The 14,498-nt window shown below is 40.2% G+C and overlaps 1 protein-coding gene across 1 annotated transcript in view; it reads left to right on the forward strand.

The window, feature by feature from the left end:
* Nucleotides 1-133: 133 nt before the first annotated feature.
* The window catches only part of LOC119833023 (anaphase-promoting complex subunit 1), a 19,999-nt gene continuing 5,634 nt past the window's right edge, over nt 134-14,498 (forward strand). Inside the window, exons 1-18 of the mRNA XM_038356893.1 lie at nt 134-318; nt 525-723; nt 2,446-2,754; nt 3,081-4,417; nt 4,867-5,065; nt 5,729-5,889; nt 7,095-7,802; nt 8,181-8,334; nt 8,696-8,887; nt 9,236-9,383; nt 9,745-9,897; nt 10,270-10,513; nt 11,302-11,464; nt 12,099-12,278; nt 12,679-12,858; nt 13,359-13,577; nt 13,867-13,990; nt 14,289-14,487. Coding sequence (XP_038212821.1) covers nt 295-318; nt 525-723; nt 2,446-2,754; nt 3,081-4,417; nt 4,867-5,065; nt 5,729-5,889; nt 7,095-7,802; nt 8,181-8,334; nt 8,696-8,887; nt 9,236-9,383; nt 9,745-9,897; nt 10,270-10,513; nt 11,302-11,464; nt 12,099-12,278; nt 12,679-12,858; nt 13,359-13,577; nt 13,867-13,990; nt 14,289-14,487 — 4,893 coding nt within the window. The 5' untranslated portion in view covers nt 134-294. The remainder of the gene's footprint in view (nt 319-524; nt 724-2,445; nt 2,755-3,080; nt 4,418-4,866; nt 5,066-5,728; nt 5,890-7,094; nt 7,803-8,180; nt 8,335-8,695; nt 8,888-9,235; nt 9,384-9,744; nt 9,898-10,269; nt 10,514-11,301; nt 11,465-12,098; nt 12,279-12,678; nt 12,859-13,358; nt 13,578-13,866; nt 13,991-14,288; nt 14,488-14,498) is intronic.

Genomic DNA, 14,498 nt, shown 5'->3' on the forward strand with positions numbered 1-14,498 from the left:
AAGTACATAAGTATAGAGGTAGCGAGGCGACAAAAAATTATATCTTCTTCCCATAAAACCGTAGAAAAATACTGCTGTCATAAATGACATTTACCGTTTGTCAGGCTGACACTAAATGTCGTTTGCAGTTTGCACTTGCAGTTGCAGTCGGTGTTTGCAAATTTTGCTTGCATTTTGCTAGATAACAAAATTTCAGAAATTTCTTACAAATATTGTTTACCAAGCTAAACAATATTACCTGTATGATTCACAAACTGTGTAACATTCCTTCCTACAAATCTGGATGAAGATAAAATGATTGCGGCGTCTGAACCACTGGTAAATACTATATTTTTTTATTCTACAATTTTTATAATAATTTATTATATACGCATTAATCGACTGATGAATTCCTTGAAAAAAGCTTACATATCTAATAAGACGAAGAATTATCCTTAAAATCCGCATAAAACACTACATTTAAGATCTTTGTTTGGATTATTGATTTTTCTAAACCAATTCGAGTAATACTTTATAATTCATAGGAGTTTGTGCCGCACGGTCGGACTGTCCTTGCAAAGCATCCTGGGAAGATATACAACAAGGGGCACAATGTATCAATGTCAGAAACCACCTTACTGTATAAGTTAACCAATGTGGCGATAAAAGATGATAGTTTGGTCGAATCCAAAGATGATGAACAAGAATGGTGGACGATAAGAGAAGTGTACTACAAGGCTCAAGGTAAATGCAATATCGGAGAGTTATACCTTTTGATATAATGTTTGAATACACTCATTATTAATGTGTAATCACTTTGTTTAAATTGGTCTCAGTGATGAAAGCTCAAGTCATTAATATTTGAGTGTACTAAAGAATTTGTGGTTTCTGCTTTATTCTTATGCGAATTTGGATGAAATATTGCTTAATATTGCATGATGATACTTCACGTACTGTATTAATACTTCTGACTATCTTGTATCTCCTTGTTTTTCTTTTAAAAGCGTGGATACAACATAGAATTGGTATAAGCCTTATTTATTTATTATAAACATCCTTATTTGCCGCTGCTATTACAGAATATGCCCAATGCGACAGTTATACACAATATTAATTATGTAAAATGAACTTAACTAACTCAAATACTAAGTAAAAAATGTATACTTTTTTCTTTTAGTTTTCTATTTGCTGAGTTCATATCTGATTGTTATATGTATAAATTACAAAAATTAAATTTATTGTATAAGTAGAAATATAATTATGTAAGAACTGTTGATGGACCTATATTAATTAATAAATAAATAAATTAAAAAACAAAACACAGATAGTAAAAAACTGTGAAATGTTTACAAGTAAATATAATTTACACAATAATTATTAAAAATTTTTTTTTTTCTGTTATCATATTGGTTTCGGTTTGTCTTGTTTTAAGTACCCTAATCAAATGTTTTGTTTGATATTACTAGTATTCACAAATTACACAAGAAGATAATAACATACATGGCTATCATAAAAAATTTACACATTATAAATCAAACTTGATAAAATGATGGGATATTATCCCATGATATGTCATAAGGAACTGATATTTTGTATTTATAACTTTATTTAAACCCTGTATAAAACAAAAAAAAATGGTCTAATTGAGAACCTCTCTATTTCAAAATACAATGTCATACATACCAGCTTCCTAAGAAAACCATTCTTTTGTTTTTTACATGGGACTCACTCACTTTTTTTTTTTTTTATGTCACAGTCGGCAATGGAGCTGGTGGGACGCCTGATGATAAACGCTACCACCGCCCATGGACATTTGTAGAGGCGTAAGGTCGATTGCAGACCTTACGGCTCTACAAATGGATTGCCGACTTTAAATTGGAAAGGGATTAAGAAAGGATTAGGATAAACGAATAAAGGAAAGGACTGGGAAGGGGTAGGAAAAGGATATGGGCCTCCGGCTCCCCCACTCACCGAACGAAACACAGCAGAATGCTATTTTACGCCGGTCTTCTGTGGGGGTGTGGTTCTTCCCCGGTGCGAGCTGGCCCAATTCGTGCCGAAGCGTGGTCGACTTCCACATATTAAACTCTTGCTAGCAAATCCTCAGGTGCCCAAATATATAATAAATATAAAAAAGCTATTTTATATTTACTATATATAATGAAACCAATAAGAAATAAATACCATAATTAGTACTATATATATATGTTTTTTTTTTTCTTTTTTTTATTTATAATTGGTTCTGATGTAATTACAATTACAAATCTTAAACTTTCGATCTCTTTATTTAATAACAAGTCCATATGGCGCGAAAATATACTTAGTCCCTGTGTGTCGATTTAGGCAATTTGGACAATATTTATATTAGCCCTTTGACAACAATGATAGATCAGCAGATTAGCCAATAAACAGTAAAAACATACATTACTTCCAATCCATCATACCTTATATATGTCCCGATTGCAGACCTCGAAGATATAGAAACAGAATCCGCGAAAGACTCAAAATATGAATATGAGTCATTTCGACCACCGAGTCGTCTCAAAAATGACTTCAACATATCTATAAAGTCGGAACTCATGAGCGGCCTGAAGAAAGATGAAGCTGGACCATCTAGAGCAGGCAGTGCCAATAGCTCCAGTAACATGTCCAAGAAATTTAACTTAAATAGCGCTCAAAACACACAACCTAACAAGAAACGGCTCAACCCAAAAACCGATTGTTATTATGAGGAAGAGTTATATGTTAAGGGATGTACTGCTGTATGGTCGAAAGGTAAGGTTTATGGTTTCTAATGATTATCATGAAAGTTCTTTTTAGTATGTTAGCTCATTTTATAGATTACTAGCCGTTTGCCCTGGCTTTGCCCGTGGTACATATATAGCCTATGTCACTCAGTGAACTTGCAGCTTTCTAAGAGAGAAATATTTTTTTAAATTCTTTCAGTTTCAGTTTAATGAAGTCCAGTTTTAAATTATTTTATTTTAATTAAATTTTTAAAAATAAAAGAATTACCAAGATATGATTGTATCAGTTGATAGAAATGTTATGTTTATATCATCAGTGCATCTTTATTACATCAATTTAATCTTATACAACAGGATTGATCTCAACACCTGGTTCAAAAACATCAGCCTCCGAACAACGCGAAACCATAGCTTGTTTCACCCTCGACAATCCCATCAAACACGCCGCATTCGCAGATTTCCACATAGACATAAATAACACCATGCTCATAGACGCACTGAATTCACAGATCGGAGATTCCAAGAAAAACATAAAAATCGAAGACAATACGGAACACATAAAGAGCAAAACTATGCCATCAATACTGCTCATAGACAATAAATGTATGAGGGTATATGCTATGGATGGCAGGGAATATATAACCAGCATCCCTTTTCAAGTCAAACAAGTGTGGCCAATGAAATACGGAGTGCTCCTCGAAAAAGAAACAACACCCATTTTACACAATGCCACATTGCCGCTATCGTTTTTGAAACTGAATGAATCTCACAACAACTCGTTTTCGCGGTCTAGGACATTTAAGCATCAGATGAGCGCAAAGTTGCGGGCAGAATCGATATCTGGATTCGATTCAGACTGCCCGCTACCCACATGCTTTTCTCTCAGTCATCCGTTGGACGAAGTTACACCGATACTAATGAAGTCGCCTTCACAAGGTCTGCAATACTACAATGATGGCGATTTACAAATAATATTCGTCAGTTCGAACCCCAGCATCATACTGCTATATGATTGGAAGTTAGGAACGCACTCGTTATGGAAACTACGTAAAGCATCGCGAGATGAATGCCTCGCCGTGTGCTCTAACATGAATTCAACTGTATTCAGCCAGTCGTGTGATTTTGTGAACAGTCCAATGCAAAGTATGGGGAAGTCTATGAACAGTTGGACCGGGAGTCCGTTCCATTCGAAGAAAGGACCTTTAACTCCGTCCAGATCGAGACAGAACAGTCCTATGGCTAATATGTTTCACCAGCAGGGGTTGTCGCCACATGCGTCTATAGGCCAAGCTAGCTCCGCTTCAATGTTGGCTAATACAATGATACAAAATCCACCATCGCTACCCTTATACCCGGATGTGTGTATCGACCATATATACACAGATAGTCAAGTTATACGACGCGATCCCATAGAGAATCCCAAAGACATAAAGGCGTTTCTGCACACTGACTTGGTAGGTCACAACTATTTATGCTACATGGTGAAAGTGGAGGGGGTGAGCAAGTTACAGATAATGCGGTTGAAGAAATCTCACAGTCACGGGCAGTCGTCTAAAACGAACATTATTGTTGGTTGGGTTTCATCCGTAATGGCCAGAGATGCAGTGGTATTGGAGCATTTAAAAATGATGGCACTGATTGATGAAACTGGGAATATTATTCTACAGTCTGGAAACAATTTTGTTGGCAAGGTGAGCATTGTTTTATATAAATTTACTAGCTTCACCCGGCAAACACCGTTCTGTATATATATTTCTGTAATAGTTGTTGGCCGATTCTCATAGATACCGGATAAGCGCAAAAAATTTCATCAAAATCGGTAAAGCCGTTTCGGAGGAGTATGGCAACGAAAACTGTGACACGAGAATTTTATATATTAGATAAGTGTGGTGTGGAATTTCCTCTCTCTATAATTGACCAGCTGGTACCTGCTCGTCGCTCGCTAGGTACACGAGTAAAAAGTTATGTACGTGCCAGACCTAACCTAACCTAGCTTAGCACCAGATCGGATACAGCTCCAGTTGTTTCCTTTAATCTTGCCATTCACATCCACATCAAGTTAAAAGGACCTTATGCTCTTTAGTATAAAGTTCAGTGACAAATAATTAGCATTTTTCACACAACAACCCGAAAATTCCAGGTCCACGTGGGCGGCGTTCTCGCCAGGCTCATAGACTCTCCGTACACCAAGCGGTCCACTTTCCAGTCGCCATTCCCTCGCCGCAGCAGCCTTCTGCCGACGCGGTGTGACAATACTACGTTCGACGACTCGGCTCTGCACTTGTTGTCGCCTGTACCACACTCATCAGCTTCGAGGATCGAGCAGAAGGAGTCTTTGGGTATATTTTTTGTGCTGAATTTTATGCATTCAATAGCGCTTCTGAAAGAAATCTTATTTGAATGAATACATGTTCTGAGTTTGTTGTTTATTGGAAGTATTATGTATTATATATTCAGAAATTAAAGACTCTTATTGGATTTTAAACTCGATTTATCATCATTATTTACATCGCCCATAGTTATTATTAAAATGGTGAAGGAAAACTTGCATGGGGAAAAGGTATGGGCAACTCATTTGCATTAGCTTTATCTCTGCAAATGTTCATGGGTGGTAGTGACCATTTCATCAAGTGAAGCACCAGTTCAGTTGCCCGCTATTACATAGCTGTGTCAAAATTGTTCCTACCGATGGGAATGAGCAATTGTAAGTCACCGGCATATAAATGCCAATGTTTAATTGCGTATGTGATATCTGCTGGGTACAATATAAATAAAAGACCCGGCCGGTGTCAAATAATTTATTTTTTATTTGCCCCACAAAAGGTTTGCTATCTATACTAATAATAATATAATATATATCAGCTTCATAAAAAGCTGATGAGTTTGTTTGTTTGAACGCATCAATCTCAAGAACTACCGGTCCGGTTTGACAAAATCTTTCAGTGTTAGATGGGCCATTTATTGAGGAAGGCTATGAGCTATACATGTGTTGCTGGTTGCAGGTGTCCGCGGGCTGCGCGACGCGGCCGGCAGCCGGCTGAGCGTGCGCTTCGAGGCGGGGCAGCTGTACCGCGTGGCGCTGCCGCCGCCCGCGCGCGCGCCGCTGCTGGCGCGCTGCTCCGCCGCGCTCGCCGCCGCGCTGCCGCCCGACGTCACCGTGCAGGTGACCGGGCCCGCCTCCGCTACACGCAGGCACACTGACACACTAACACACTAACACACTAACACACTAACACACTAACACTAATCCTTCCTACTAATTATCCTACTATCCTACTTCCTACTGATATTATAAATGCGAAAGTTAGTAAGGAAGTGTGTGTGTTTGTTGCTCTTTCACGCAAAAACTACTGAACCAGTTGCAATGAAATTTGGTACGTAGACAACTGGAATAATATAAAGGCAACATTTTATCCCGATATGCCTACGGGATACGGAGTTACGCGGGTGAAACCGCGGAGCGCAGCTAGTGTTATATACTATTACTAGCTTCTGTCCACGGCATCGCACGCGTTAATTTGGTGTAGTTTAATAGATGTCATTACACATATACACCTTCCACCTGTATCACTCTATATCTATTAAAAAAGACCCCATCAAAAACCGTTGCGTAATTTAAAAGATTTAAGCATACATAGGGGCATAGGGACAGAGAAAGCGACTTTGTTTTATACTATGTAGTGATATATATACTAGCTGACCTAACTAACACGGTTCTCTTGTCATTCAGGGGTATGAAAAATAGATGTTGGCCGATTCTCGATTTCATAAGAATCGGTCCAGCCGTTTCGGAGGAGTTTGGTGACGAGATTTTTATATGTAACATATATTTTTTTGTATGAACAACTGGACCGATTTCAGTTATTCTTTCGCCATTAGAAATATGCAACTTTGTTGAGTGACATAGGCCATAAATACGAACACTGGTGAAGCGAATGGCTAGTAATAAAATAAAAGCATCAGATTAAACGAGATAAACATAAGTTATTATAAATTGTAATTTATTTTCCTTAGTTTCAAAAATGTTGTACATAACATTTAGCTGCTTGCTAGACATTCCATTTTAGTATCTACATCCTTAATAGTATCTTTTTGTGTTTGATTTTACGCGTGTATTATACATTTAGAAATTAAAGACTTTTTAACGGATTTTAAACGCGAAGAAACGAGGAGACGCTGGAGATGCCCGCCGACGTGGTCAATGTCCCTGTGACCACGCTCTCTGTAAAGTGTTCGAAACATCGTGTTAATAATATAGTGAATAAATCGCGTTAAAATCCGTTAAAAAGTCTTAACATCCTTAATCTTAAGAAGCCGTCCTAATCAAAATAATTCATGTTTTAACGTATGTTTTACCCACGATTCTAGGTTATCATCAAATGGTACGGAATACGGAACGCACCCGGCACGCAGGACCTCACCCCGGAACAGGAATGGGAAATGTTCTCGAACATGATGCTCTCGCTCATCGGATACGACGTGGACAAATCGCAGAAGCAAACCGATGAAGAAGTGGAGGTCGTCACCAAAAAGCAAAGGACCTCCAGCGACGGCACCCAGGACGATTGGGAGTACTTATTAAACTCGGAACTCCACAAAACGATCGGCCAATCGCTATCGAACATGCTGAACCTGCCAGCGCTACAGACAGAGGAGAAGCACCGCAAAATAGAAGAAGTAAAACCGGTGCAATTTAACACCAACTCTCTATTATTTCCGTACACGGTGCACGTGTTTTACACATTCCATTTGCTATACGAAGATTTCAAGTTGAACACGCTCCTGGGCAGCGACTTGAAACACCTGTCCACGTTCTTGTATCGCATCGCGAGGGATTTGAGTCTGGACAAATACGTCGATCATTATTGGCTGGATTTCCCAACGGATTTCAATTATGCCGGGGAGTGTGACTCCCACCTGTGTGAGGAGGTGCTAAAGAAATTGGTCCAACCCAATTACTTCAGTGTGGACCCGCCCAATATATTTGCGTATTTGAACTCGTTGATGAAGGATGTCGACGATGGATACTACCCGTATATGCCGCAAGTCAATGATCTATCCCGGGATATTATCGAGGTATGTATATTTCATTGTTTGGTGACATATTTTATTAGTACGTATTCAATTTTTTATTTGCAATAAAATATAACGCGATTTTTTGTTTTTTCACGAATTCCATTGTAATTATTTTCAAGATTATTTATTAGATTCATATTAGAAAGCTTGGTAAATTATTTGTGTTTTTTTTTATTATATTGTGTTAATCATACATAGGGATCAATAGACATCAGAACGACTTTGTTTTAATATATTAACTTACTAACCAATGCCTAATAAATCTAGAATCAAAAATATATCTAGAACATCCCTAAAAACACAATACTATTTATACATTACATTATTTGCGTGGGAATTTTTCTCCGCCGTATGGACTAACTGTATGCGCACGCGCAGGTGGTGTGCGCGGGCGGCAGCGGGCGCGGCGCGGGGGTGCGCGCGGTGTGCGCGGGCGAGGGCGGCGCGCCCGCCAGCAGCACGCCGCGCGCGCCGCCCCCCGCCGCCCCCGCCGCGCCGCACTGCCGCGCCGTCATGCTGGCGTGCGAGAGGGGTGCGTATGCGCGCGGAAGGGGGAGGGAGATATTAACTAAAAATATTTTTTTATCTTTGTACGACCAGATTTCCGTCACCATGCCACTTTCTTAAACATTGGACAAGTTAAAATAATTTGGTGGCTCGGGGACATAGTATGTGGGTATAGGACGGGGGTATGTTAAAAATGCGATGTAAAAAAAAATAATTAGAGTAGTATTTATTATCACGCTCTTTTCCCCTTTAACAACGCTTTTATTAGCTTCAACTGTATATTTGTATGATTGTCTGTTGATATGTAACCCACTCCTTTGGACTCAATTATGATTCATCAGTCAAACAATATAAATTTAAGTATCACACTTGACCACATTCTCCAGGAATAAGCCCACGCGATGTAGACAACCTGCCTCCAGCGGTGGGCCTGATGCTGATCTCCATCTTCAGCAGATGCAAAGCCGACCCTCCCGTGGACTGGCCCTTGGAGGCTTACCGGCTTGCGATGAGGGAGGATCTGGCTCTACAGGCGGAAATCGCTGAGACAATTAAGTCTACGGATGAGTATATGGAAAGTGAGTAAGATATACTGTATTACCTATTTTTATGTTTTTGGGTTTTATGTCATCTCTAGATAATGTCTAAAATTTACATCAGTTTCTCAATTTCCATATAATTGGGCTTTGAAATATAAATTAAACTTACTTTTTCAACACTGCGCCAGATGTACGAAAATCAGTATAAAACATGATCTAAGAGAGTAGTACTTATAATAATAACTTGATAACATTAAAATTATTAAGAATTAGAATGATTTTTAACCAAGTTCATTTTATTCCTATAAGATTTATCTGTTCAAAACGATTGGAACAGCCTACAACGTAAACAAATGTCTTTATTTATGAACCTCTATTTCTCTCCAGCTCTAGCGCTTGAAGTTCTAGAGAAAGAAACAGCATACTCACAACAGAACAATCCCATGGAGGAACTACAGAACAACGAGGAAGAGGCCACCGGGATGGAGCACATGAATACGAAGCTCTTGAAATTGTTGTATCCGAGGGACCATAGGTGAGAATTTGACACTTATCTCTATGCAGTTAGGGGTTATTTTTGGTTAATATATGTCAAAAAAGTGACTGTTACATAAATCATACACACAAACAATGGAATTTGCAATCTTTTGTTTCGCATAATTATAAAGATGCAACACTTAATTATGGTCTATGTACCAACTTCATAATTAACACATTTGCCCAATTGAAATATGATGCCAGAAATATATGAAATTGGAAATTAGTTACAATGTTATCAAATTATTATGTGGCTATTTGTCTGATACTTAGTATACATATTAACACAAACTCATTTTTAATTGTAGACTTTATCAAATTCATATTATAAAACTAGTCATATAATCTTGTTATTCCAGAATGGAGGAAGTGTACAGCCTCCTGCAATCGTCGATTCCGGTGACGATACATTTGTTGCAACGACCCGAGATATCGGATCACGACTTTATAGAAGAGCAGGAGAAGTATCTGTATGCGATGGGGACGAGGACTATGGCGTTGCCGGTCGGCAGGTAGTATTGTATCCAAATAAATTAGTAATAGTCAATCAATACATCTTTGAGTGGTATGGTTGTCTTGTAAAACTTAAATTTTAAAAAAGAACTATAACTTGAAAAAGGTTTCAAAGTGCGACTAATTTCTAACTATATTACTTTTTATATAGACTTTGCTTTTATTGGGGAATTATTATCAAATTTGTATAGACTTCGGTTTCTCTTCACACTTCTCCACGAAACGAATCGTTAATAATTTCTATTTTCAAAAGAATACTTAGAACCAAACTAATTAACAGTTTTGCAATAGTATGTTGTATCTAAGAAATTTGACCACACAAGTGAATTAAGGTATCGATAATTGATTGTAATGCTTGCAATGATGTCCAGGGGGATGCTGACCCTGCGCAGCCTGCCGTGCTCCCCCACGGAGCCGCTGACGCTGCCCAAGCTGTGCGTGAGCGGGCGCGGGCCGCCGCCGCGCTGCAACACCATCAACCTCAGCGCCAACGACACGTCCCCACATTGCCTGCTGTGGCCCACTTTCCACAACGGGGTCGCCGCCGGCCTGGCCCTGGTGCCCATGACCGGCTCCAACATCGACTCCAGCTGGATCATTTATAATAAACCCCGGGTGAGTGCTGTGGATGGTACTATTTTAGCTTTAAGCTTATTGGATAGCAGTCAACCTGGAAACAACCATACGATCTTATTTGTTAATCCAACTAATTAATACCATGTTTCAAGTAATTCGTAACAGCCTACAAGCTTTTAAATGTAATACTAATATACCATTAACTCTTATAATATAGCTTTATTTATAAATATATCTCAAATGTATTTAAACTATTTTCTTCAAAATAGACTATCCACAATTTTTTATCCCGCTATAAATTCAAACATTTCTTTAGTTAATTAAACTTCTTATAAAAGTACTTTTGAATCGTCATAACACAGTTTGAACCTTACTACTGACACAAGCATTTACATAACCATTACATATTTATTATATGTTCAGAAATTAAAGACTTTTTAACGGATTTTAAACGCGATTTATTCATTATATTATTACATCATATTATTAATTATATAAAGCAGTGGTGGCTCAATGGTGAGAACCTCGGACTTCAAAATTGATAAGTCGGGGTTCGAGACTGGGCGAGCGTGCAGGAAATGAATTGATTTTTTAATTTATCTGCACATGTAGATAACATTACCACTGCTTAAAACGGTGAAGGAAAACATCGTGAGGAAACCGGCATGTCCGAGAATCGAAAGTTCGACGGCATGTGACATCTGCCAACCCGCACTTGGCCAGCGTGGTGGATTATGGCCTGAACCCTCATAGGAGGCCTGTGTCCCAGCAGTGGGAACATATAAGGGCTGATGATGATGATTAATTATATATCGGGAACATTTCAGGGCACACAGGACATGTCAACAGAGCACGCGGGATTCCTGCTCGCTCTGGGGCTGAACGGCCACTTGAAGGATATGCCCTACATGAATATGTACGAGTATCTTGTTAAGTGCCACGAGATGATCAGCATCGGCCTGCTGCTGGGTCTGGCCGCTACTTATAGAGGTCGGTGTGAATTGGTGTGCAATAGCTATAATTATTTGTTTATTTGCACGCCCGGATCCTGTTAATTATGTTTCACACAGCCGGAGGCCCCAAAAAAAACTTGAATTTTACTTATACAAATAATAATGATTACAATATGTCTTGCACGATGCAAGTGCTAAAAAGTAATGAATATAATACTAAACTAATTTAACATGAAAACTGAAAATTACGTCGTGCCAAAGGAATTCGTTAGATACAGTAATAGATGTCCGTCCGTTGGACCGTCGACTCAGCGTTACATTAGGGTTCCGTTGGCGTAGCTTGTTAGACCATGTTTTTTACATTCAATATTTCGTTAATATTATAACGGTCGTTATAGTCATCATCATCATATTATCAACAGATTTTTTTCACCAATTCTGTGAAATAACAAATCAATAGTTGACTGCATCATGATCAGTGGATGACATAGAGTCGTTATTGGCTCTATTAAGATTATTGTGTTTATTAATGTACTAACTTCACTCATCAATTCTGCGAGTTTATTAAGAACATTTTGATTTTTAACTTACCATCAATAATGTAAAAATGTTTTCATGATTGGTTTGTGCCCAAAAATGTCTACATATTGATGTCTGGTCTGTGTCCACAGGCACAATGGACGTGCAAGCGACCAAGATGCTCAGCATCCACGTGGAGGCGCTGCTGCCGGCGAGCAGCGTGGAGCTGGACATCCAGCACGGCATCCTAGTGGCTGCCGTGCTGGGCGTGGGCCTGCTGTACCAGCGCACCGCCCACGACCACTACGCGCAGGTGCTGCTGCGCGAGATTGGTAAGTGGGCGACACTGCCAATAATTTGGCGAGACCATGTTAAGTAAACTCACCCTGGCAACCCTCAGTCATATGACTCTCCAATTTGGGAGGTATTGGAAATTTCTATAACAATCAAAGTTTCATGTTTTAGTCAAAAAGAAAATGTTTAATTATGCTAGTATAATAACTACTACTCGCGACTTTATCTGCGTGTTAAAAAAGAATTTAAAAGTAGACGATATAACTTTCCTAACAAGAAGACAAAGAAAGAATGAAGATTTCTCTAATATTTATATCATGTTATGTCCGTTAAAAAAAAAAAAAAGAAAAACCTTTGTTTTTTAAGGAATTTTGACCTATAATGAATTGTTGACTTTAAAAAGCCGAATGGGTAATCAGAATGAGGTGTCGCGTGCAGGCAAGCCGCCCGGGCCCGAGATGGAGAACTGCGTGGAGCGCGAGGGCTACGCGCTGGCGGCCGGGCTGGCGCTGGGCTGCGTGTGCCTGCGCGCCGGCGCGCGCCCGCCGCTGGCGCACCTGGCGCACCTGGCGCCGCGCCTGCGCACCTACATGCTCGGCGGCGACCGCGCGCCCGCCGGTCAGCCCCGCCTCTCCCCCGCCTCGCCCCCCGCCTCTCCCACTCCCCGCTCTTTGTTGGCCTAGTCCAAGGGGAGATACACGCGAGCTGGACTTGGTGGATCCCCACTAATATTATAAATCGGCTTATAGCTCCCGTTCCCTTGCAATTTCCTTAATAAAAACTACCGTCTCTTAACTGCCTCTGTACTAAATTTCATCCAAATTGGTCTAGCGGCTTAGGCGTGAAGAAGAGAAAGATACATAGTTAACTTCATATTTATAATATTAGTAGGGATTTATCAATGTTTTGAATTGTATGTTACAAGTCATGTTCAACAGCTATTAATTATATAATATAGTTTATTTATAGTAACAGTGAATACGCGCATAAAATTTCCCTTTTACTCACATAAATTATAACTGACTCATTCGGAATTTTTAAGATTCAGACAGGCGAGCCGGTAGCGTGAACCGGCCCCCCGCTCGTGTAAATAGAATTCATCGTTTACAACGTTTCAGGCAACCAAACAGACAAGTACAAGCAGGGCTCGTTCGCGATCCGCGAGGGCAGCACGGTGAACCTGGACGTGACCTCGCCGGGCGCCACGCTGGCCCTGGGCCTCATCTACATGCAGTCCAACAACCAGGCGCTGGCCGAGTGGCTGGAGCCCCCCAGCACTGCCTACATGCTGGATTTCGTGAGGCCGGACCTGCTCATGCTGAGGGTTATATCTAGAGGTGAGATGACATTAAATAAATATGTGATTTTTGTTGTCGTGGTAACGGGTCGATGCTGATATAATAGTTTTTGATACAATTCGGTCGTCTGGTAATTTTACATGGAAAGTTTTGTCAGAATGAAGATTTATTTTATATTATTTTTTTAAGAATTTGAGGTTTTTTTTTTAGGATTTCTACTTTGCCACCTAACTTAACCGCTCTCGCTGCCATATTGGAAAAATGCTTTCGCTAATGCAAAAACAAATATTTTGACTTGGAAATATATTTATACATTATTATTTTTCAGGACTAGTGTTATGGGACAGCATTGAACCCACTGAGGAGTGGGTGGAGAGTCAGGTGCCGTCGACGATAAACCCATATTGCTTCGTCAAACCAACGGACGAGAATATCGACTATGAGGCTATGAAGTGAGTTTTTTTTTAATACCTATAGAAGAAATAGATGTGACAGTTTTATGAAGACTTATACGATAGCATTTACCTAATTGTCGGCCTGTGGCAGGCATGTAGCAGTCTTACCGTTTCACTATTAGACTCATAATAAGCTTACTGTCTTGTTGTAAGATTCATTCATGGTACTTCCCTGATGCGAAACTTTTTTTTTATCTTGGATTTGATTACGCTTTGGTACGAGAGTACCATACACTCTCCCCCGGTATGAAGTTTGTCCCGTCACTGTACGCGTACGTCTCCAACGTGCCCGCAGCCAAGCGTACTGCAACATAATAGCGGGCGCGTGCTTCGCCCTCGGGCTGCGCTACGCCGGCTCGGGCTGCGAGGAGGCGCGCGACGCGGCGCTGCACTTCGCGGCGCGCCTCGACGCCGCCTGGGCCGGCGCGCCCGACCTCGCCGGCGCCGCCACGCTCGAGGCCACCTGCTGCGTGTGCCTGCTCGCCGCCGGCATGGTGAGCGCGCG

This window comes from Zerene cesonia, chromosome 16 (assembly GCF_012273895.1).
Source record: "Zerene cesonia ecotype Mississippi chromosome 16, Zerene_cesonia_1.1, whole genome shotgun sequence".
In the NCBI taxonomy this organism is placed as follows: domain Eukaryota; kingdom Metazoa; phylum Arthropoda; class Insecta; order Lepidoptera; family Pieridae; genus Zerene; species Zerene cesonia.